Source organism: Vidua chalybeata, chromosome 2 (assembly GCF_026979565.1).
Source record: "Vidua chalybeata isolate OUT-0048 chromosome 2, bVidCha1 merged haplotype, whole genome shotgun sequence".
In the NCBI taxonomy this organism is placed as follows: Eukaryota; Metazoa; Chordata; class Aves; order Passeriformes; family Viduidae; genus Vidua; species Vidua chalybeata.
The window spans coordinates 74,892,892-74,918,810 of NC_071531.1; the positions used below are offsets into that span (position 1 = coordinate 74,892,892).

Here is a 25,919-nt window from a genome sequence, read left to right on the forward strand (position 1 = left end):
AGCTGGAGAGATGTGCTGTGAAAGGAAACAGAATCAGACACTAGCTCAATTAATGTCATGCAGTCCCACTGTGATTCCTAAGGTGCAATGGCTCTTTCCAGGACTTCATGACAGAAGAAAATAGGGCACTTGACCACTTGCTCACATTTATGGTGCTCCTGCAGGTAAAAATCCAAAAGAAAATAACCTCAGTGAGAACCAGTAGTTGCAGGTTACAAAACACAGGCATTTTTTTCAAGATACAGGGTAGACAGTTCTTTCTGTGTGAAATAGACAAAAGATGGACCAAGGTCTTGCAGCAAACTGTTCCTGGACTCCTGAGAAATTGCTCATGAGACAACAGCCAGCAGAACTTTTGTGCTGAGCAGGATGCAGACCTGACCTCCTCTACAGCCAGGCAGCATCATGCCTCTGACTAGTTAATACACTGCCTCCATTATTCATGTCACCTCGTGTTCTCCTCAGATAATGTATTTACTGTCCCAGAAAAAGTTTCTCTTAGTCCATGTGGAAAACCTTGCTTGGGTGTGGGAAGCATAGGCTCTAGAGGGAAGACTTTCGAGGATGGCCATAGGTAAATGGTTCTTTGGTATGTATCTGTGCTTTTTGAGGAAAATTTGAAGGAATTTCCCAATCTTTCCATTTTTTCTGCACTTTAGCTTTCATTCTAGATGCTAAGCTCTTCCCATGAACAGCAATGTGGTCTCCATTTGGATTCCACTGGTGTCATGGGATAGGATCTGGCCACTGTCTCTGTCTGCTCTCTGAGAAGCCTCATGGACACTTCATTTCTTTGAGAATGGTTATTGTTCTACTCACTCTGCTTTCACTGCTTTATAGTTCACTGTCTTATCTGCCTGTTTGGTTATTTTCTGGCTTTCACTTACCTTTTCGAATCCTTAGTCCATTTCTTCAACAACCTATTTGCAAGGTGATGTGTACTGAGCAACAGCATACTCTTCTGGAGAAGAAGAGAAAGGTTCTGGTTACCCTGGAGAACACTTGTGCCTTTCCCCAGAGGTGGATATAACCTATGCATGCTTAAAATGGAGATCCTTGAAATATCCTTTATTCTGGTGCATGTAATTTCCTATTTTTCTAGTCATGTCCATTGATCACCTTGGGCATGAGACCAAGGTCAATAAAGTGAAATGAGTCTCTCTCCTGGCCCTAGATTCAGGTGCTGATGGAGTCCAGAGGAGTGCTGTTTGCAGCAGGGCTGGTTCTGGGTCTCCCTTAAGGCACACTGTTTCTGCTGTCCCTGTCCCTCCCCCACACTTCACACTGCTTAAAATCAAAGACATACCTGTTTCATAGTAGTCATAGATCTGCACAGGTGCTGGCTTGGGGTGGGTCACTACAAAGTCCTGCTCAACCGAGAAAGTAATTTCTTTCCTTTTCTTCTGTGAGATCTGGAATGGAAGGTCAGAGATCACATCAGTCTTTTTATTTGTACAGCACCATCTAGAGCAGACAAGGGTGGCAACTGACAGGCTGCATATTCCAAATCCCACTACAGGTATAGGACAGCCATTATCCAAACATGTTTGGAAAGTCCAAAGTGAAATTGAACTGAAAAGTTAATAGATTTTATTGTCCTGCTTGTATCACCTAATTCTGTAATTATTACATATCCTATTGCCAGAGGTGGAAAAATTGTCCAAAGGGACTGAGTTTAATTTTCCAGTTTGATTTTCCATCCAATGGTCAGGATGATAAAGTCTGGCATTCCAATCCCTCCCATTTCAGATATGGACATTATGTGCCACCAAGAAACTGTGAATCAATTTACAGTGTCCATCACACTGGGGTATTGTCTTCTGTTAGTTCTACAGTGCCCTGAGCAAATTATTTACTAACTAAATTCTGATTCAGGGATTAGATTACAAGTAAAATTTTGCAATGATCTAGTGTAAGAGAAGCAAAGAAAATCTTTCCAGAGGATAATGAAAGCAGTGTTTCCTACCCTGTTGGAAAGACTGAGGTTTATAAGAAGCCTACCAAAGAGACATACACACAAAGGAACCACTTTTCTGGTGTTTAGTTGCTTTTTACTGAAATAAGAAAGAATTTTGTTTAATTTCAATGTGCTTTTTTTTTCAATGAACTTTTTTGATTTTTTTAATTGCTGGTAGGATAGGTGCCTAGTTGAAGCTGTTTGAAGCTGTTTGAAAGGTTGGGAAGTTGCATGCAGTTTGGGAAGTAAGCAGCTTAGTGATAACAGTAGAAAACTGTTGAGGAAGAGAACGTGATAAATGCACCATATAGGGTATATCCATATTGTGGTTATACCTGTTACATGCTGTTTCCATCCTTTGTGAAAATCAAATAGACAGTGACCAGAACTTACATTTTGCAGATAAAGGAGGACGTGATTTTTCTTGTTTTCTACTTGCATCACTGTTTGACTGTCAATGAGCTTTGAAACAAGAAAATGGAGATAAATATACTTGTAAAACATTACAAAACAAATGCTGCCTCAGACCCTACTGCTGCATGTCTGTGGTATTCATTCTTCTCCTAGTCAAGTTTCAAGGGCTGGTAGTTGACTTTTAGAGTCCAAATATTGTTGAATAGATTGAAAGGATGGACAAAAAAGCAGCACTTAACTTAGTTGGGGGTATGAGCTCTTTCCAAATGCACGAGTCACTGCAACTCTCTTGGGGGATTCTGCCTGACTCTGGTGTGATTTGTGTTTCAGAGCTAGTCTGAGAGGTTTCCCACCCTTTCCCTACCTGAGCAGTGACAGCTCCCAGTTGCAGCTGCCAGTTGCTCAGGCTTGAGATGAAACCCTTCCTAGTTTTAAGTATAGGAAAATCTGTGTGTCCAAAGCTCCCTGGAGGGCATTCCCTCCACCCAGTAATGAACAGTGCAGCCTCGCATGGTCTGTGGCTGAGTGCTTCTTAACCATGCCTCTGGTTTTCTTCTCCGTCCCTGTGGGGAGTAATTTCGCCTTACTCCTCTAAGTTTACCTTATCCAGAGAAGACTTAACAGGAACAAAGCCAGAGAGCATCTTCACATCAATAATGAGCATGTTGGAGCTGCTGCGTTTCCCTGTGTAACTGAAACAACAGAGGGCCCTGTCAGCGGTCTTTGGGGATACTGTGTCTTACAGGCTGATACCATCAGCATATTGATCAGCCTGGGTTCTTGACTTCATAAGCTGAAGTGAAAACACACAGCAATGTTCTCTGCGTGCCTTGTCATCTGTGCAGCTGGTTTGCTGATGGCACATTACCTGCTTATGAGGACAATATCAAAATTTGCTGGTCTGTCCTGTGAGCAGGAAGCATTTGATGTCTGTACTGAAAGCAGAAATCCAAAGGACCCCTCTGGAAGGTGAATGTTGTATCTCAGTGCTGTCTGGAAGAGGAAAAAAACCCTTTGTTCAAGAATGCCAAAGATTTTCTTTGCATTCCAAAAAAAAACCAACCAACCAACCAACCAAACAAACAAAAAAAAAAAAAACAACAAAAAAAACCACAAAAAAACCCAAAAAAACAAAACCAAACAAAAACCAAACAAACAAAAAACCACAAACAAACAAACAAACAAAAAAACCCCAAAAAGAAACCAAAAAACAATGAGACTTAGTGAATTTTCTGTCAATGTTGCACTTGGTTTTATGTGGAAGATGCTTGCTTATATAAATGATGAACACATAAGACTTCTACTCTTTAACAATGAAGGTGCTTGTACCCAAAGTCACCTCTCAGAAAGAAACCAGATGTTGATCAGAAAAGACTCTTTCCATGCCAGAACTCCCCAGGAGTCAGAATGTGGGATGAGAAAAAGAGTGTTTAAATGGTTTAGGGAAATCAAGCAATTAGGAAAAATAAAGAGAAGTCAGCTAGAACATCATCAAAACAATGGCTATCTTGTATGCAAAATGTGAGACACAATGAAGAAAAAAGCAGACATTTACTTGCATAAATACACAACCACTGCCATTCATTGTCAAGCTGTATGTCCCGGGGACCTCTGGAAGGGAAGTCTGTTGCACCAGGAGCCTGTTTTCATTGTTGACAAAAAATACCTTCTCAAAAGGCTTTTTGGAAGTGATCTTGACTCCATTTTGTGAAGCAGAGTTGTAGGTGGCCTCACCATAAGCAGCGAGTGCTTGAAGGGCGATGACTGTGTCCTGAAGGAAAAAAAAATAATAAAAGACAGTTGGCTACACAGCATGACCAGCGCAGAGGAGATCAAAGTCACTGTTGCAATACCCATCACAGTTGCTTCTTCCTGAATTTGTGAATAATTCCAGAGTTCCCATACAAAAGGAACCATTTCATTCTCTCATGTATACTTTAGGGTAGAAGAATCTCTCTCCTGATACAAGGGTCTCAGAACATAAAATCTGAGAAGCACTGAGAAGCACAAGAGTGCACTTCTAGAGTTTTTCATAGTGATGAATCCTGTGTTTTCTGGGAAGCTACAGAGAAGTCATGGGTCATCTGACAGATGTGACTCGGGGTTTTCCAGGCTCATCCCCAACACAAATATCTGTATTTATTGCTAGTCAAATTCGTCTTGTATGGTTTTAACCTTTCTATAGTTAAGAAGAGAGGGGAAAAAAGTATTTTGGTCTCCTAATACAAAGGTTTGGTTTCTCTGAGAGACAGCAAATAGAAAAGAGAAACAGGACTAAGTAATCAGAGTCCTGCTGGAACCCTGAAATAGTGCCCCGATTCCTAGGACTAGCTGTGGAGTGGAAGGTAGTTTTGGCACCTGGGTTGAAGAGAAACCTCCATAGGCATTCTGCTGCCTGGTGATCCACTGCACAATCCCTGAGGCCTTTGTGAGATCCTCTTTATTCCGGTTGGGTTTGTAGAGCAATGCCAACAACACATAACTGGTGATCTCAACATCAGCTGAAGGGGCATGATCAAGGAAGGAGGGAGATTTGTCTGATGGAGACCTCTCCTCCTGCTCCCAGTGCTGTGAGCCATCTGAATAAACAGAGAGGAACCAGTATTGATTACAGGTGTCACTGCTCTGTACTCTGCCTTGAAGTCTCACTGCGTCCCGGCCTCTTCCTCAAAAGGACTCCCTGCATCAATGAATGCACTGCAGGTTAACTCCACAGATCATTCGTGTGGTTTGGTCCATGTGCCCACTCTCTCAATATTGTCAAGGTTCGACCATCAGTAAGATCTGTTCCATCTTCCCATTTCCCATATTCCCCAAGTGACTGAAACTCACCAACTTCTTTTGCTGATTTCTGTAACTCTTCAAGGAATGATTCACATTTTTCTGCCTTGCCAGCTAAGCAGAAAGCATAGGCCATGAGTGCCTGAGTGTAAACTTCACTGATATGTTTTTCAGATGCAGTCTCCAGACAAAAAAAGGCATTTCGGATTACAGGGTACTTAAAAACAAAAAAGCATGTGGGTTTAATTCAGGACAGTAGTCTTCACCTGCTCAAAAATTTACTTTCTTTAAACTCGTTCCTCATCCTGTCACTATCACAGCAACAAGAGTGGGACTTCAGCTTGTATAATGACTTCAGGAGAGAGCATACATCAAATAAATCAAGTAGCTTTCAGTGGTGTTCTTGACAAGGTTGGTCTACATATTTCACAGATCATTCCTTCTGCTTACCTCCATTATAATTATTTTCTCTGTATTTCTATAGTCAAGAGTTTGTTGTCTTGAACAAATCTAACTTAGTGGTTTCTATCCTCACTGACTTTCGTGTAACTTTAATTCTGCGATGTTGTACTAGGCTTCCACCCACAAAAAAATGTACAGTTTGACTCTGTGTCCCCAGAAAGGATATGAAAAAGTGGAGGCTAACTCATGTATTGAAGTCTAACATCTCCTCTGAGGTCACCTTTGTACTGCCAACTTTTTGAAAAGGACAGATCAGCTTTTGCTCTGATAGACATTTGTTTTTCCAACATATCTTTTAGTTGCATTTGTAGATTTTATAGATTTACCTGCAACAACTTATTTTCTTGACTGGGCTGTCTTTGAGGCTAAGCCATAGTGTGTAGGTTACTACCTGTCATGTGTAGGTTTCTACCTGTCTAGTCTTTTTATTGGAACTAAAGGGTGTCACTATTTTGTGTCTCACAAATAGAAGATCTAATCCCTCTGAGGTTTGTACAGTTTCTGCTCAAAGACTGGTGGTTTAAGAGGTGTAGAGATGGGGATTTTCTCTATCACAACAAGAAGTGCTGATACAGAGCATGGTCACCTACACTGGGAGCTCTCTCCCTCTCTTTCTCTCTCTTTACTACCTAGACAATTTAGCAGATGCTGGACCCCAGGCAACAACTGGGGACCAGTTCCATCCGAATATCAGGTAAGTGTCCTTACCAAACTGGAGTGCCCAGCTTCCAGCATGGCAATGGTGGTGTAGGCAGAAAGTGACAGCTCGTCGTCTACTCCTCCCTGAAAACAACATGGAGGGAGGAATAATCTGTAAATGCCACAGATGAGAGCCTTTAAATATCAATTACCATGTCCCAGCTGAGAGAGTATGGACAGTTCTGGAGGCAGCCCAAAGGGAAAGAGAGCATTTGCATAGCTCTTGAATAGCTCACAAATCCAGAGAAACCCTTTGTTATTAAATCCAACAACATCACTCCTTCAAGCTTACTGTCCTGGAACCCTATCTCAGGTGCACATAACATGCAAAGTAGGTGTATGAAAGCTGACTAAGCTGAAAATACTCGTTATAAGATGTGGATAATTAGTCCTTGGAAGAAGGCAGACATTTGGAGTGAAATATAGGTTTTGGCAGTAATAGGAGAACATACTCTTAATGAAAAAGTATAAATTTGGCCAAGCAGTAATTCTCTGCTACCTTCAAGGCATTGTTGAAGAGTGTCCCAACACTCTGGAAACAGCCATCTAGCTTCTGTTTGCTTGACAGCCACACCAGGGTTTGAGACTGGACACGGTCATCAATGTAGATGAAGCGACCAGCTTGTGCAAATGACCTGTACACAAAGGCAGTGAGCCTGCAAGGGAAAGATGAAGCTGTGAGATAAGCACTGGAAGAAACAGAAGAAATCGGCCCTCCCATTCGTGCCGAAGAGTATGAAGAGTTACAGCCAGCATGTTGGTGGCTTGCTTTCTCTTTGTGTGCTCCTCAGAGAGAGAAGAGTTAAAGGACTAGTAGCTAGATGGGACACGGGGAGGATGTCCAGCACACTCTATGGCTGGTCCTGTCTACAGAGCACCACAGTGCAATGACTTTCATTGGAGACAGCAGGAGTATGAATCAGAAGGTCATCTGGGTCTTTAGGGATCAACTTCTTTTCATGCACCTGGCCTGGCAGAGGATGGAGAGACATTTTCTTTAGTACTTCCCAACTCCCAGTCCTAGACAGCTCTGTACATCTGATTCAGCCAGTAAAGCTGCCTCTTACCTGCACCATAATAATTGAGTGTAAATTCATCTCTGAACCAATTTTGCTCTCAGTCACTCACCAGGTGTTCCCTTCTCTATCTCTGGTGCCAAAGATGCTGTAGGACCCATCAGGACGTTTGTATGACAGCTGCTTCTGGTAGCCTGCAAGAACATGGAAAAGGAAGTGTTCTTGGATGTAAAAGCACAATCCTATTTTGTTTGCTGACATATTTTTCTGGGAAAGAATGGAAAGGCAATGTATATCTAACAAGCAGAAGGGGAGCTCTGAGGGATCCTATGAATGGAAGTATGGAACATGTCTTGCAGAAACACTGAGAGAATAGGCAGAGCTTTAGCAGCTCTACGCTCCAACTAAACATACAGGATCAGGATATATGCTGTGCCTGAGTGGGAAAAGAGAAAGGCGCTGAGAGACAAAGCCTCAAAGGAAACATGGCAGTTGAATGTCAGCAAAAAGGCATAAGATAAGAAGATAAAGGAAAGTAAAAAATGTCTTGTTCAGGGCAAATTCTTGGGTTGCTGTGATGCCTTGTGAAGGCTGACCTAGAACAGAGATTAGACAGAGTTAAAGAACAAAATAGGAATTTATTAGAAGGCCTCAATGGACACACCTTGGACAGCACAAGAGCCCAGCCAGGGCTCCACCCAAGATGAACCCAAAATAGTCACAAAAATGGACGACCAGTCACGAAGTGTCTCACTTTTATAAATTCTAGTCTATTAGCATATTAGAGTTAATTGTCTAATTATAGCTTTAGATTATGAAGTCCCATCCTTCTTGTTTTTTCCTCTTCATTCTGCCATTGTTTCTGCTCTTGGGCCTGAGATTTAAATAATTTGTCCTTAGTCCCCAGCTAGAAAAATAATTATTTTGTCTACCTACTCTGTGAAAAGAGCTTCTATCTCTTAATATGAAGCTCAGAACTACACACTAAAGCAGTACAGAATCTGAAAAATATAAAAGATAAAACCTGAGGCATCAGCTGGGCTGTGCTACAACTGTGATGCCATCTTCCAGGGTAGACATGCTGCTGCTGCTGCTGCTTCTGTTCACTGGCCCTCAACAGGAATTTCAGCACACGTTGTAAGGGATGAACAAAGCTCTCACCGCTCACTAAGTATCCCGTCGCCTTGGATTTGACCTCCCTGCTCAGCTGCCCTGTCTTGTTCAGATAGTCCAGGACGTAGATGTTGGGTGCAAAGAGGGCCATGTTCTGCTCCCCACAGCCAAAGGGCATCTGGAGGAGCTGGTGCAAGTTCTGCATGGCAGTGCCCATGATGTCACCTGGGGAAGAGGAGATGAGAGGGGGGGTCAGCACAACTCGTGGCCACTGAAATTACCAGTAATTTCCATTTCACAGGCAGAGTCATAAAAGCCTAGCAGGAGTTGGGAGCCTTCCGAACAGAACTTTGTTCTGCTTTGCAGCCAACAAAGAATCCTTTCCCTGCCTTTCCTTACATAGTCTAAATTGCCCTTAGCAGAAACACTCTTTATTTTGGTGCCACTTCAAGCAGATACTTCTTGCTAGAAATGAAAGGAACTTACAGGAAACTTCTGTTTCCAGAGGATGGAGGGGAATAGCCAGAGCAATTTATTGCAAACATTTATTGCAAAATTAACAGCTAATGCAGCAAAAGGATGTTGATAATGCAGATGTATCACAGACCACCTCTTAGTTGTTATTTCTAGGAAAGGTAGCACAGACCCAGCAAGGGATTTCTGGAAAGAGCTTCTAAAAGTCACCAACATCAACAAACAAGGATTTTATGGCTAGTGAGTCATGTAACAAAATCCATGTCATGAAAAGACTGAATAGATTCTACTGGCATCTCTGATTTGTAGGTGGGTGTGTAGAAAAATGCCATACTGGCATGAATCTGACTGAGGTCGTAAGTCAGAAGTGTGCTGCTGCTTCAGAGAAAGACTTTCAAATGCACTAAATTTAAACAGAATAGTGAAGAGAGATGCAACTAATATTTAAACTCCATCTTGCTGATGCAAAGCATTGCTGGACAAGATGAGAATCAGTCTCTTTTCTCAAAAGTTTCCCACACTAGGAGTGAAAACTCACATTTTGAATCCTGAAAGAGCTTTCATGTTACATTTTCTGTATTTTCTTTTTTTTTAATATTTTATTAATTATATATTTACCAACAACAGAAAAGGAGGCTCTGGCTGATCCTTCCAAAACATTTGTAGGTAGCTCTAGAGATATATCTTGAATAAGTACATCATCTGTGGAGAAAAAGATTTGTCATTTGTATAGGAATACTAGTTATAACAGTGAAATGCTCCTGGTACAAATTGCACAGTACAAAATTGCACACAAGTGACAGCAATAAAGTGAAACTCACAGCATTCACCAAGAACCCAAAGAGAGAAGGGGACACAGCAAAATCAAAATTGTGAAAAACAGATCAAGTGGAGTAGTCACTGTCATTCCTCAATAGAAAACAGTAAAACAGGGTAAGGTTGGTACTCACAGGTTGTAGTATCTGTGACCCTTGGGGATTCCCTCAGTGGCACAATTGGTAGAGGTGGTTGGTGAGGGTCAGAACAGATTTTTTGCCTGTTTTAGGTGAGTCAGGAAACCTTAGGAGCTGTTTGCTGTCAGCACTGAGATGGTGTGGAAAGGAACATTACATTCCTTCTCCCATTCCCACCAGAGGTGGAAAGCCGTAAGCTACAGGTATCCATGGAATAGAGGACAGCACTCAACATGAGTGAAAGAAACACAGGACATAATTTGCACAGAAAGGTCATCTCCCTTTGACAGCTTCATAGCAGCCTTCCTGCATCATCTGAGCACAACTGAGCAAGGCACACATGCTGCCTCAGTGATATGCACCATACCACACAGGAATTTGGTAGCAGGGAACTGGACTGTTACACTCATACTAGCTGTCATATGGACAACTTTGGGGAAAAGGGAAGACAAAACATCAACAAACACTGCAGGAAAGAGTGCAGGTTCCAAACTTCCTTTCAGTTCTTGTCAAGACAGTGGTTTATAAGACCCTTACCTTCTGTACAAATTAAGGAGTTTTGAGTCTTTTCCCTTCTGATTCCTTCAGGCTGCAAGGAGATGGGAAGAAGAGACACATGCAGTGGATGAGACAAAAGCATGCAGAAGAAATTCAGTGACAAAAAATCCACCCCCTTCCCCAACCTCCTACATCACAAAACAGGTGGACTGAAGCAACAGTTTACAAGATTATGTATGATGTAGTTGATCCTAAAAGGGAGATCGCATCAGATGGAGCCCCTCATTTCCAGTTTCTCCTCTGCATGAGGGAGACGTCAACACTCCTGATCCTCATGGAAGAGGACATCAGATGAGAGTGGACTTGGTCTTAGATTGAACAGCCAGATCCTGCCCCAGCCAAATGAAGGTGGAGCCATACCAGGAGTTCTTTAGGGAACCTGAAAAAATTTTGCTTGCTTTTGGTAGTTGCACTGTGTTTTAGTTTCCTCATGAAAAGGAATGCAGGACAAACAGTAAGAGCTGCCAGCAGTACCTCAACCAGCAGTGTTCTGATCTGGGTGTCCCTGTACTCAATACTGATGTTCCTGGGAGTTTTGTCTCCACAAGCTTCATCATCCTTGGTCTCTGCAGTAATGCTGAACACTACATTACCTTAAATAGCAGCAAAAAAAAAAAAAAAAAGGGGGGGGGGAAATGGACCTTTACCATGCAGGATGATTGACAAAGTAAGAAATTTAATCTGATTAATAAGATGAAGTAGTTCAATATAATGAATGGTCAGTCACTGTAGGTGAGCCATACAGGAAGAGAACTGATCTCTAAAAATGGCAATGATAAACACACTGAAGCTGTGGAGAAGCTCTTTAACCCAGAGAACTGGAAAGGACAGTGGTAGACCAAGCTGTCTGGGTTGGAAAAGGATTAAGTTTTTTCAGGTGAGATATAAATTAGTATCAGTCTTGGAACATAAAACCAAGTAGATTCAAAGCACTTACCAATTTCTTTGGGGAAAATATTCCAGACATAGGTCTTTCTTTGCTTGGCACATACACATCCATCATCCTCTGGGGAGATGAGTTTGGCTTGATAATCAAGGGAATCCGACAGTGAAACATTAATCTGAGAACACAAAGAGCAATGTAATGGGATGACGTTTTTTTACCATATTGCAAATGGTGCTTTTTTGTTAGAGGGGGTGAGACTCTGCTTACATCTAGAGTTAAGTGTAGAGTGGATTTAAGGCCTTGGAAGATGATGTTTGACTAATAATCCATCAGATGTAACCTGAACAGTTTTCCCTCTTGCTTCTCTCAACAGTGTCACTGTTAACATAGGATGTTAAGCATCCTATGCACACCTGATTCTTGAGGAAAAGGCCCCAGAGAAACAATTGATAGCTCGCATATCTGTGGGTGGTGAATGATACTCTGCAAAGCACTTGCCTCCTTTCTCTATGGATCTTGATATAGTTGCTTAACAGATCTGCCCTAGTCACAGTTCACAAGATCTCCCTTTGCTCTGTACTGTTTTCAGAGGACAAATCCAGTCAGGATAATCTGTTGTCAGCTAGAATGAGCAGTACCTCAGTCAAGAGCAGATCCAACCACCTGCACCAATCATTTTGTTGCAGCTTCTTTGGAGACGGGATAAGGTTTAAGAATGTGTGCAGAAGTACGCACCTTAATGCACTGGTCAAGGTAGTTGAAGACAGTGGCTCTAAGCAGGAAATCTTCTCCTCGTATGATAGAGTATGGCAAGGTCAAGTCAACAAAGAAAGGCTGCAAGGCTGTCAGGGTGGCAGGCACAGATATGCCAAATCCAGTCAACTCTTCCACACAGAAAGCACTGGCTTTCCATTTGGTGATGGTGTCAGGAATGGTGTATGAGATGCTGGCTTTTCCAGTAGAGCTGATGGGAATGGAGAAAGGATGAAAGGGTAAATTTCAGAAAGGGTAAATTTCAGATAACTTGCTTCTCAGTAGATGCAACAAGTTTTGAGAACCAGAACTACCCCTATTCTACCTGCAGAAATCCCACATACAATCCCTGGAATTAATCACTAAAATTTGAGAAAATTTTGACCATTTAAATGTTCCTCTGCCCATCATATCCTTGAGTTTGAAAAGATGACTCAGAATTCTTGTTCTGCAAATCCGTATTTTAAATAGAGGTGTCCTTCTTCTGAGGAAGGGAATAAGACTCATGGTACACACATTGTGGCAACAGGTGTCTTGAGGTAAATTTGGTAATTTAATCATAGAAAAGAGAAGGGCAGATGGGCTGCTGATGACTGAAACACTAGGTCTTCTGGGCCAAAAATGAAGAAGAGTTGGGAAGGGATTGCCACCTTACAGGACATCAGAGAACATATTTAGCAATTCCTAAAGCAAGGCAAAGATATGAAAGAAGCAGTACTCACTTAATTGGAATTATATCCCAAATCCAAGCTTCAGGAAAGAATTCTCGAATAGTCTCAAGGATGAGTGTCCTCTCTTGTTCCTCCCTAGCAGCTTCAGCTGGTAAGAGATAATGAGAATTTAGTAAAGCCTGGTTCATATAATGGAGATGCCCAGAAAGGACAGGTTTGAATGTGTATGGGCCAGTATGAAGGACAATAAGTGTTTTACCATTACCTTCTGACTGAGAATATATAATATTCATATACATATATGCCACACAAATATTATTAAAAGTTACTAATACATCCCTCAGTTAGGTATAACCTGATGTCAAAGGAAAAAGAAAACATTGCTTTGGTCTCTCATGAGCATGAGACCTAGGGCTAGAACTCAGGTCACTTGGCTCTTAGCTCTGATTACTGTTCACACTGTCGCACAGTCTTTTCCAACTAGCTCTGGTCAGAAGGGAATCAATGTCAACTCTGTTAGTTTTGTGTGACACTGCCAATTGCCACAATTTCCTGCATGAAACTGGACATGAATCAGAAGTGTAGACCTGAAAGACTCTTTTGGACATTGGCCATTAGCTTAAGCTATCTCATTTGATGCCAGGCCAATATTTAATATCAAAAACAAAGTGGTTAATGAGTACTGTGCATGTCCGTATAACAAGAATACCTCTTCCTTTAAGGAGAAAGGTAAAATCTCTTTTCTGTCCTCTGTATTACCTGATGATTTGACATGGTGTGCAGAAGCCATGTGCCCTGCATTCATTACGTATGGTTGACGTCTTACAGTCTCACCAGTGCATACAACTGGTTGTCGAACTTTTGAGTTGGTAAAAAATTTAATTCCCATAGCCTGTAAAAAACAGATTTCAGCGTTAGCTGTAACCACACTGTAGCTGACGTTTGTTCCATTCTTCCCTCTTTCCCATTACTGTGTTTCCACCACAGAAGTGCCCAGAGACATGTATGCAGAGACTTTTGGGTGCTTTGTGTGTGCTGGAAAATCACAGTAGGCACTGGAATCAATTGAGAATAGAGGTCTAAGAGGAGAGTTTGTCACGTATGAGTTTTACTAATAGGGTTGTTTGCAGTATCTAACACTACATAAGCAGAAACTCACTAAAGCATATTTAAGTAATGTACAGGACATTTACCCTGATGAATTGATACACATCTGGGCCTAATCCAGACATTACAGGTGTGTAATACAAGCCTTTGTGAAAGATGTGGTCAGATGAGACACAGGGCTCTTGGGAGTCTTCTTCTAGATTGAACCCATGGAACACGTAGCCTTGAAAGTCTTGTAGGGGATGCAGGCTGTATACCTGTGAGGGGTAAGGAAACAGGAACTGTGTGTATGTAAACATCCGCCTTGCTTACACCAGCAAATACTACAAATTGCCAGAACTGAGATGACAGCCTGTTTGAAACCATGTTCTGTTTCCTGGACTAAAAAATGGCTGAATGGCTGGGATTAGAGGGCAGTGATCAGTGGCACAAAGTCTAGCTGGATGTCAGTAACCAGTGATGTACCAGGGTACTCCAGTACCGGGTCTAATCTTGCTCAATATCTTCCTTGATGATCTGGATGTTACAGCAAGGCTCTACCCCCAGCAAGTTTGCTGACAGCACAAAACTGGGAGTAGTGGGTATGCTGGAGGGCTGTGCTGCCAGAGACCAGTCAGATGGAAGAGGTCTTACAATCCACAGGAAACAAAATCTGTTTATTGCCTACTAGAGATGGCTTATGACCAGCACATGCCAGAAGCTGTAAAACTCTAACTCAGTCTAATGATCTCAAGTGGAGAGACACTGTAATGGAGGAAGAGGAAGAAGTGTAAAGAGATAAAGCATTTGGCAGCTTACCATTTCCATGGTCAGCTCTGTCTCTGGCTTCAGGAGCAGCACACTCTGATCCACTACCCTCACAGCACAGAAGGAGTTGGCAGCAGCTTCAATGACCAAACTGACATTGGAAGCTGGCTGCATCTGTTTTTCTGAGAATTCCAAATGGACCTGAAATTCATCAAACAGATGTTGGCATGGCTAACCCATGCTGCTGGGCCTGCTCTGACTGTGTGTGTGAGTGGAAGGATTTTCTATTAAAGCACAGAAGATCTGCCTGGAGGAGAATGTCTGGTCTCCACTGTAGCTGTTGACCAGGCCTCTGTTATAACAGGGACTTAGGCAATAAGCATCCTTAGATTCCTGTGATAATGGAATTATCCTTCCTTTATGGAAGGATATTCCTTCCTGGAATTACCCTTCCATTATATCCTTTCTTAAATGAAACCTACCTCAAGTGATTTAAAACAAAGTGTGATTCTTTTGCTGTCATTATCATTATTCTTTTGCTGTCAAATCGAACCTTATTATGACTTGACTACATGTAATAATCCCTACAGTGAGCAAATCATATTTTTCCTAGGTCCATGGCCCATGTTAGCAAACATATAAAACAGATTTTGAATCTATTCGGAAAAAATCTGTTTCATGTTTGTTTTAGATAAGAAGAAAAAAAAATAGGAGGGGCAACTAGAAACATTTTGTTTAATGTCACTTGGTTTGTCTTATTCTACAGTTTCATTCAATTTAGCTTTTAGGAGCTAAAGATAAGAAAAATATTACTGGTGAAATCTGAGTTTATAATGATGAATGAAATTGTACCATAAAAAGAAAGAGGAAGAAATACCTAAACCCTAGACTGCTATTTTGGCTTTATTTTCTGTGTGTATTTACTTCTGCTAAACCTAAAATGCATTTTTGAACAAAAAAGTGTAAAAAAATAGATTGAATGATGAAGTGGGATAAGTCTAAATTGTTTTCACTGTGTTGAAGGATAGAAAGTCTAAAAACTGAATGGAATATTAGTAGTGTTTAAGTGAGGCAAGATTCCTTTGGGATTTATGTGAGTCTCCTGAAAAGTTTTTAATGTTAAAAGAAGATATATCTTCTGACAATAAGGTCAGGAGGTAGTGGTAGAGGAAAGATATAAGGCCAAAGAGAAAAATGAGAAATAAAAGCAGTAATGTAGAGAGAAGGGGAAGGAAACAAGAAACAAAACTGGAAATCTCTTGTGGATGTATACACAAAGAATTTGTATTTATCTGACTGCAGGTAAGGCTTGCTATATCATAGTGCCTCTCACCTTGTTTTTGAAGCACTTCTCAACTGGCAGTTGAACACTGTCTGCCACCAGCTCCTTGTCAGGGTGTAAGGTATACACCAGCAACCGAAGGGCTGGAGCCATTTTCTCACTGACCGCAAGTGGAATGGTGAAAGTGCCATTTTGGCCTGTTAGAAGAAATAAAGGCACCAGTAAGGAAGGAATATCAAAGATTTACTGTAGTAGTAGCCAAATTCAACAGGTATGTAACTGAACCAGTCAGTGGAGCAATCTGGTCTTAGATGAAAAATTGAACAATTTTCCAGGAGGTGACAGGCCTGGGTTTGATCCAGGTGGTCTCAGATTTATTGTAGATTTGAACATGTGGCCATATTCAGATAGGACTCTAAAGCAGACACTCTGCATTCCCTATGTCATCCTTTGGAAAGATCTTTAGAGAGCACTATTTGACTAATACCAAATTCAGTAATTGCTGGACTAAACCTGACTTATAGTGATCTCAGTGGTAGTGCTACTGTCATGGACACATTCATGGGTGGAGAGAGATACAGCCCTTCCTATTGCTGCTATATTCAGCCATTTGGGTGTTTGGTCATTTGGTTTGTTGTTTTAATGCAAAAATATGGATTGGCAACTTAACTTACCAGCTTGGATATTAACTTTAATTTCCCCTGTAAGGACAATCTTGCCTTTTGCCATGCCCTGTGCAGAGAATATCAAGACATGTATGGGTTGGCAGAAGTTGGACGGAAAAAGCAGCAATCAGGTTCATTATGCATGGACAGGACAATCTACAATGAGATGATCTCAAATGCTTAAACATAAGCCTTAGGACATGCTGAATATTCCCACTGCTGCTGCTGGGGACCTTGTTGCTGGTCACAAAGCAGAAGCAAAAGGAAGGGAAAAGAGGGACACAGAATACCATGAAGATCACTCACTGCTGTAATTCCTGTGGATGGAATGCCAGATAGCTGCCCAGTAAAGCCCTTTCAGCAAACTAACCCACAACCTCATACTCACCACATAGTAGAAGTTCACAGTGTTGATTCCCTTGTATCCTTCTGTGTTTAAGACATAGTGCACAGTGATCATCATCTTCTGCCCACATTTCAGATCTTTCCACACAGGTTCAATCCTCACAAAACTGCTGGTCCAAGAGTAGAAGCGCTGGACGGAGAAAGACGCTTCTGGGTAGTAAGGCTCTATCCAGCCTTCATAGTGGCAGTGGTCACTGGTTTTATAAACTGCCTGAACAGGAGAGGGAGTGGGGAAGGAAAGGAAAACAAACATATATCACTAGGGAAATCATCATCACATTCTGACATCAGAATGATTAGTTCATATAATGAATATAGATAAGAACTGCATCTAAAGTAGAACTGGTAAGAAAAGAGCAGCCTTGTAGCAAGCCATTGCATTGCAACAACTCAGATATTTTCCTCACTCCTCTTATAGTAGTTTTTGAGACCTTTACACAATGAAGAAAGATGAAGAAAGCATATTTTTATTACCAGAATTGAAACCTCATCCCATCTTTTTTTGGGTTCAGTTTGAGAACAGCTATCTCTCTCTTTGTCTCTATTCAACCTTGTTTTGTACTCACTTTCAGATTGATCTCAGGCTCAAACATTTCAGATGTGTCAATGCTAAACTCAGCAACACCATTATGATCCGTGGTGAAGTTGTCTGTATTCTTGTTATTGACAAATAGTTGAATAACCTCATTGGAAATTGGAGAGTTGTCTCTGTCTATCAGCTTGATCTGTAAAAGGGAATGTGAAATACGTTGAACATATTTCTGTATGTAGATACTGATATTTTGCACTCTTTTTCTCTCCAAACAGCAGAATCACTTTTTCATCTTCCTTCAAAGCAATACTTGACAACTGAATTTTCTGTCTTCGCTTTCTGACAACTATCTGAGCTATCTTATGAGATTTGGAGCAGGAGCTTCCTCAGCATCTGCTGCATCATTGATAATGTCCTTTTGTGGAGCAAGAACTTTCATGTGTCATCTCTTTCCTGATCAGTCCCTTCTGACTATACATTTCCAGTTTAAAAATATATTTTCTTTTCTCCCTTCCTTTTTTCCTTCCTTAGTCTTGAGAATCTGCTGCTGCTATTTTCAGTGTCTGAAAACCTTTTCTCCACATCTTTGCTTTGAACATTTTTCTGATTCTGTCTACACTACTTCTGCTGTTTATGTGTTAAACAAACAAACAAATAACAGATCCCATTAAGTAAATTCTATGTTGCTAGAAATGAGCATTCGTTTTTATTTTTTTAAAGAAAAAGAACAGAGTGGGAATGGGAATCAAATAAGAAAGTTATATAGACTTTACTGAGGGGAAAAAAACCCCACCCTTGAAAGACAGTCTCGCCTCCTTTCAGTGTTACTGGTCCCCCTTATTCTTTCCTCATTCACAAAAGAAGAACTGAAGGAGAGAGATTTATATGGGTATTGTCATGAAACAAAATAATGAAAAACCTTTCTGAGACAGAAACTGTTGTTATTTCCTTGATTTTTTTGTGTGTGCCCTAAATTCCTTTCCCTCTTCCCTCATCCACCAGTGTTTTTATTCATGTCTGGCTGGCATGTGATGGTCAGTTCTGAAGGGAGAGGCAGTGATTTATAGCAAGTTTAAAATGCAAGTTAGAGAAATGCTAGCTAATGAATTGTTCTGATTTCAAGTATTTCTGTTAGAATCAAACTCAGAATAAATTAATAGTCTTCAGTATTCAGAATTACTAGTAGGGCATTGCATGTGAGGAAAGAAGACTGGGGAGAACACCCCCACCCCAAAGAGTTCCCTAGATGTTGCCATCATTGTTGTTATGTGATTGCCTGTCAATCATCTTCAATACAAGCCCTCCAAGCTCTTGTTTACCTGTCCAAAGTAAGGAATTCCTCTTCTGTAGTGGCTATCCATGTTCTCAAACTGTATGGTGCTCATCACCCGAGTTATGGAAATAACCCGAGCAGCTGTAAATTGCAGGCCTGGAAGACATGCCCAGCGTCATGAGAAGATACACTTTGTCCTGCTCAGAGCATCAGCAGAGTTTGCCTGGAGATGGTCACTGTGCTTGTAAAAATGACCTTCCTCAGGGAGACATTCTTGTACTCAGCAAGCAGAAGCTATCTCCTACTCTCCTTCTTGACCACACCACTTTTGCTGTTTTTGTCTGTCTGGAAGGGATTACCTGTTCCTTTTTCTGTCACAGTGGCTTTCACATCAAGGTTCCTCATGTAACCAGTGCGATGTAACTCAAAGATGTTGGAGCTGAAGACCTGGGAGAGGCAACCATCTGTCTCCAGCTGGACAGGGAAGAAAACAAATCCTGTTGTCAAGGATCATAGCTTGCAAAGGGTGATGACAATACACAGGACCCTTCTTTAGTAAGTGAAACCTTTTACCAATACTTTAAACATGATTTATACATGTTTATGGGAAACTGAGTCATGGAGAAGAAACATGTCAATCCTTTAGGCCTGCAGGAAGCTGAGAAGAGAAATGAGATGTTCTGAGCTCCTAGCTAGTCATACAAGCAAAGAGATGAGTAGGGTGAAGAGAAGCATCAAAAAGAGAAAGCAAAGTGTGATGGGCAAAGGGAGAGAAACAAGAACACATAAGAGAGGACAAGCATGAAGAGGAATAATAATTATGTATCATACATTTTTGGTAAATGATTGACAAACTGGGCTTTTCTTGCACCTCCCGTATGAATCAAAATCCCTGCACACACTGAGCTTGACTTTCCCTTCAATTGGCTGGCCATAGGTGTACCTAGGGGAAGAGGAAATATGATCTGATGAGGTCTGTGAGCTAATGCTTGAAAAACAATCTTAAGCTAATATGTGCAGGAATAGATCCAGGACAGCAGTGAGCTGGGAAGCCAGAGCATGGAATATTTCACAGGTTTTTCCTAACTCTCCTGCTTTAACAAAATAGAAAATACAACTCAGAATTCAAAATCAGTTCTTTTTCATACCTAAACCTATGAAACAAACCTACACTTTGAATGCAAAAACAAATACCTTCAGAAACATAATGAACAGATGTGGCTACTGAACAAAGACTCTTGTTTCCAATCTTCAGCTTAAACTGGAGTTCCAGGCTCACTGAAATCAAAGCAAAACTCCTCATATCTGCTAGGGGATTGAGATTTCAACTCTGGATTCCAAATTACAAGATCTGGGTGTTGGTGTAAGTAAGGTCCTTCTGAAGGACCAAGCTTGGAGGGGGAGTTAGACAGCTGGAACCATAAGATCCCCACTAGAATTTACTGATGCTCTGCTTTATGAAGTTCTCCCTCTGATGTGGGTTTTTGGGAGTGGACACATCCTTCTTTACCAGGGAACCTCTCAAAGGACTTATCTACCTTGTACAACAACATGTGGAACCAAATACTTATACAATAAAATGAGATGAGCACACAAATAAATGAAAGCTCCAAAGACCAAGTCAACCCTCACCAACCTCTTCTGGGGCCCTACATATTGTTTGGCTTCTTCTCTAAGCCCAGGCTCTTCCCCCAGTCCTTGGGAATTTCTTCCACTTCAGCATATTTCCTAACAACTTTGCACGTGGTACTTACAACCCACAGACTTTCACTGTGAACTCCGAATCCAGGATTGTAAGGCTTCCTGGCGCAGTGACTGTGACATCAAACTTTGGCAACACTAGGACAGAGAGTGAAAAGAAAAAAACCCAACACTGGCATATTGTAAATTTGCAGATCCTCCTGAGATGAAGGCAAAAATGAGAATATATCTTATTGTTAGTCATAGAGGAAATGGGATCTCAGAACCTGGGTGGCAATATGATTAAGAACTGGCCTGATCTGCATGGCTTACTGAAGTATTCCTGCAACACTTTGAAGAGAAGACAGGACTTCTGAAAATAATCCTTTGATGTCTAGATGCCTTGCAGAGTTTTGGCGAAGAAAGTTCATGGACATAGCTGGGAAAAATTTAGTTTCTCTCACTGAAATTTGCAATCAACCTGCTGATTTCTTGTTTTGCTGGCTAAGTGTGTGAAAAACTGTAAAGTTTTCTTGGTTTTTTTTTTTTTTAATGTTCTCTTTCTTTTTTAATCTCCCCAGTTCTTAATGATAACTAATTGAAGCTGCATTTGCCAGGAAGCTGTCTGAAGTTTTAGCAGTCAAAAAGGTTGCTTGATATGGGCTCATCTCTAATAATGTTTCCTACACTAAATAAAAAAAAAAGGGTGGTGTTTACCGTATTCCTCCACATGGAATGAGTGATTTGTTCTATCTCCTGACTTCTTTGCTACAATAATTTTGTAGTTCCCCAGGATAGGCTCTTCAGTGAGTTGGAATTCTAGCTGAATAATGTTCATATCTGACTTCACATTTTGCCACTGCAAGATCCTGTTGCCCCTTGGATCCTGAAGAAAAAAAAGAATACAGACTCACAGTTTTTTTGCCTTGGAAATCTTTTTCTACTAGCACACAAAACCAGCAACAAAGAAGAAAACAAAGCAGGTTGCTTTAATGCACTGGAGAAGCTGCTTAATGCATGCGCATTGAGTTAAATTGCACCTTTGTACTGTGATTATTCATGTTATTATTAATGTTGTTAGATTCTCATCTATTGTTCCTGATTTAGTCATTCTCTGCCAGCCTACTTATTAGTCTCAATCATCAGGGTAAGTTGCACATTACTGCTCTTTCCTGCTCTTTAGTATATGTTGCTCTAGATTTGTGTCAAGAGGGGGGAGAAAGAAAATCTTCTTTGTGCTTTCCCTTCAGCCAAGTTTATCCCACACAAATCTTGGCCTTCAGCAACCCCAGCTTTCTTTTTCAGCTGCCAGAAGAAGGAAGGAAACCTTTCTTCTGCATTCACTGGGGTGGCATTTTCCTCTCAGTATATGTTATGCTAGCTAGACTAAAGAAAACTCATTCACACCATTTCCTTGACTCTTTACAGCAACGGCTGGAAGAAAAACACATGGAGGGCTCAAAAGATGTGTGTTTTCACTGTAAAGAAAATAAAGTCCCCTGACTTCACAGTGTAACATGAAAACTTCTAAGTATGCTGTCTAGACATGAAGTGAAATCATTTTACAAATCTCCAGAAAATGCCATTAAAGTACTGGTGTAGTTAGTAGTTGTATTCACAACGTATATTAGTTTTTAGCAGCACTAGAGTTACAAAAAGATACACCCCAAATAAGCTGAGCAAACTGGGGGAAGGGGTGGGGAATCAAAAGTAGACATAAGAACACTGCAAATTTTGTCTGCTGGAATGATAATAGGTGTGTTTTCCATGTCAAGCTCAAAGAGCATCCCTGGTTTGTGTTAAGGAGTTTGTGTTAATTTCTGCTGTTGTACTCAGCAGCAAGATTTGTCTGTGTATGGACACATTCAAACCCATAAGGACACTTGCCCAGAGTAATGCAGTACAAAGACAAGTATTTCTTACCTGAATTGCAATCAAGGGGTACTGAAAGAGGAAAAAACAGAATGGAAGAAGATATTAGGTGGCTGATCAAACACAAATTATTTTTCCTCAGGACTGTGAGAAGTATAAAAACAATATTCAGTATAATACCATTTATCAGAGGTCCTTATCTCTTTATTTTAATCAGTTTAACAGCATTTTTACTTCAATAAGAAGCTTACATAAAGGAGAGAGATGAAATGAGAATGGTGAGACTATTTCATACGGGTTTTAGTGCAATCTCAGAGTGTACGAGTGAGCAGAGTTACAGAGCTGCACACAAACCATAATTTGGGCTTCTTATTAGCAATTAGCACCAGTTCTTTTGCTACCACTGTGCTGTCTCCTGCATTACAAGTGCAGGAAAGGAGGCCAGTGAAGACCCTTCCATTAGCTTCCTTATGCACTATGAGCATGAAGAGAGACTGCTGGCAGTGGAAAGAATACCTCTGAGGAGATAAATATTTGTGGCAGCAACTTTCTCTTTAATTTCGCCCATTTCTAAAATGGGCGAAGTGCCAGGTGGATGATTTACTGATGCCTGCAAACAACATCTGCTGAACTGTAAGAGCAGGAGACTGAACCGTGGTCAGAGCTAAGATAATGTCTGTGTCAACAAAGTGGATGGGGTTTTGAGCATCTTTCCCAGCAATAACAGAAGGTATTGTGTCAGGAATTCAAACTGCTACACACTTGCTTTCTTCCCTGTGACTCTAATGAAAGGCTAATTACAGCATGTGTGTAGGAAATCAGGTTAATTCTTTGGCATTTAGTCTCTGCAACATCTCATTTTATCCACAGCAATCCTCTATGTAAAATTTGGGAAGAAGTTGTCTCCCAACAATTTTAAATACAGGGCAGTATTACTGGTCACCCACCTTCTCCTGAACAGGTTTAAAATTTAAATCCAGGGCAACAACACGGAACCTCACTGGAAAAGCAAGAAACAGGGTGTTAGCAGTGACCATAGTTTGTTTGGCTGAGCATGTTTTGCATTCATTAGTACTCCCAGTTCCACAGGTCCTCCAATAGTCCTGCTTGCACAGGATGCACATAATAAAATGCATCTGAATGTAGAAGAACCCTACACAGACTTTGATTAAGAGTCTTTTCCCTAGCATCAAGCTCTTGTACTCTTTCATAAAAGTTTCCTTTAATGTTAGTAATGAAAAGTTTACTTTCATGAAAGTTTAACCACACAGAAAGGAATGACTGAACAAATAAGAACTGCATTACCTTTTCATAATTTGATTTTGTCTGCTGCTTGCCCCAGCTCAAAACCAAGCCATTTGACCAATAAAGAACCCATATTGCACACCTTAGTGGCACGAAATTCCAACCGGTAAGCTTTTCTTCATACTATGTATCTATGTAGATAGAACTGATCTGAATTAAAGTAAAACTAATCTATAATGGCTGTATTATGTGACTAATCTCTGGGAAGAAGTCGTCTTCTGTGGTTTCCTATAGCATGTGCTAGAAACCTTAAAGCCTAGAAATTAATTGTGGAATGAATCTAGAAAAATGGAGCTCTGCTTAATGGCCGTGAGTGAAGCATGGATAAGGGGATAGCATAAGTGCAGGAATGCAACATGAAAATCTAGAGTCCAAACACATAGGAAGCCAGAAGGTAAATAGCATAATTTTGTCTTTAACAACTTGTAATTAATTTTAAAGTAACAGATTTCACTCTTGTTGTTTAGGCTGTTTTGATGCTGACCAGCATCACAGAGGGAAGCATTGTTTTATGCCAGGTACTGATCTAATCACCTCTTCCCACTATCCTGGCCTGTCATCAGTAATGAAACAGCAGCAGTCATAGCTTCTGTCACCTGGGAGGAAGGGATGAATAAAATGATAGAGATGATGGGATGACAGTCTCCTGACATCCTGAAGATGACTCCCTAAGCTCCACAGCAAATAACTGTAACAGTTTTAACAGGAACCCTGAAGAAACTGCCTAGAATGTTGCTCAGCCTGAAAAACACCAGACAGAGAAATTCTGTCTGAAGAAATTGCCTCCTAAGGCCCATGTTATAGACAAAGTAGACATTCACCAGTCTGTCCTGGCTTGTAGATGGGTTTGTCTGTCTGCACGAAGACGATGCTGTCTGTTTTCCAGATCATCACTGACCGCCGCTCCTCTAGGCTGATGGTGCTGCCCTTGGCAGAGAAGGAAATGAAAGCCAGTGGTGCAGAGTGGACAGGAGGAATCTGTGAAGAAAGAAAAAACATGGGGAGGTTGTTAATCTTGAAGTAATTTGCTCCAGAACCTCTTGAACAGCAATACCTGTGGCCTGGTCTCCTACAACGAGACACAATCTCACTTCAACCAACTTTGTCACCTTTCTTGGGATTTTTCTTATTAGTTATAGCTACAAAAAATGCCTTCTTTTCTGTTACTATGTTACTCTCCTATGCTTCTTTTTCCCTTTAACAAGTCTCATTTCTTTCCCTGTTTGTTTCTTTCCGTGCTCTCTGCTTTAATTTTCTTGTCCCTGTTTACATTTCTTTTCCATGGGGACATAAATGAAAATTAACTTACCTTGAACTTGAAGCATTGTAGACCACTGCTTGCTGTCATGGTTTTCTTAAAAATAGTGGTATTAACAGAGCTGTATTCTAGGATTACTCTGACGGATACTGTCTCGTTGAAGTTAAGGAACTGTAGGCAAACCTGACCTGGAGAGTCATTTTGGAGGACAGCAGGCACCATCAGGACATACTGCCTGTGAAATCCCAACATCAAAGTGATCACTTTCATATGTAAAGGAGAAACAGCCTCAAGAGGATAAAGTAAACACATAACACTGTTATTATTCAGTACCCACCAATTACTTTAGATTAAATAGGACACACTGCCAGTGCTCCTCACTCTGTCCTGCAGCTCTGAACTAGCCCAGTCCTGCTATTGCCCCCAGCTCTTGCCCTTTCACTCTTTATCTGAGCCCTGGGCCCACCTGGTTTTAGCAAAGCACCCTGCTGTCACTACTGCTATTGCCTTTTCTGGACACACATCAACTTCCATGGAAGTTCTGCAATAGGTGAAAGGTCTGATCATATTAAATAAGAATGATTCACTTGCCATCCCCATTCTTTAGCTTTAGCTCTCCAGATATAAAAGAAGAGCCCTGGTGGTATTTAATTTTTAGAGAAAAATCAATAACACCGACTAGCACTGTCTTTAAAGCCTTTTCATAAATACTAATAATAGTAGGAGGGTAGTTCTTACGGCTCAGGTTCCTTTGCAGCTGTTACATGCCAGAGGAGAATAGCCAAAAGAAACTTCAGCCACATTTTTCTCACTGGGAGACAGAAGAAAGAGGTAAGTTTTCTTCCCATGAAACAGTTCCTTGCCTACTAGTTTAACAGCTCTGCAGCATTCCTCACTCAGTGCTCCAGAGGAAAGGAGTTTGTTCTTCAACTCCTCCCTGGCTCCTTCCTTTGATGTTAGTGCCTTTATAACTGCAGCAAGGGGTGGAGATCCCAGTCTATCCTACTCCTTGCAAGAACCTCCCCTAACACTACTGCAACCAAAATCAACCCACCA

The 25,919-nt window shown here is 41.1% G+C and overlaps 1 protein-coding gene across 1 annotated transcript; it reads right to left on the reverse strand.

Annotated features, from left to right (window-relative positions):
• Positions 1-25,681, reverse strand: LOC128784728 (ovostatin-like). Its single transcript, XM_053936582.1, has 36 exons — positions 25,602-25,681; positions 24,915-25,098; positions 24,427-24,583; positions 23,248-23,300; positions 22,352-22,372; positions 21,146-21,314; positions 20,503-20,587; positions 19,580-19,691; positions 19,108-19,222; positions 18,795-18,904; positions 17,510-17,668; positions 16,927-17,154; positions 16,548-16,605; positions 15,925-16,070; positions 14,643-14,792; positions 13,931-14,101; positions 13,497-13,629; positions 12,789-12,885; positions 12,049-12,277; positions 11,365-11,488; positions 10,902-11,020; positions 10,407-10,458; positions 9,535-9,618; positions 8,491-8,667; positions 7,442-7,523; positions 6,813-6,969; positions 6,323-6,397; positions 5,204-5,369; positions 4,730-4,950; positions 3,927-4,142; positions 3,240-3,364; positions 2,973-3,063; positions 2,351-2,419; positions 1,307-1,412; positions 888-961; positions 1-158 (listed from the first exon to the last, which is right to left on the reverse strand). Exons 1-35 carry the CDS (start codon positions 25,664-25,666, stop codon positions 921-923), a joined length of 4,347 nt encoding a protein of 1,448 aa, XP_053792557.1. The 5' UTR covers positions 25,667-25,681; the 3' UTR covers positions 1-158; positions 888-920.
• Between the last annotated feature and the right edge of the window lie 238 nt (positions 25,682-25,919).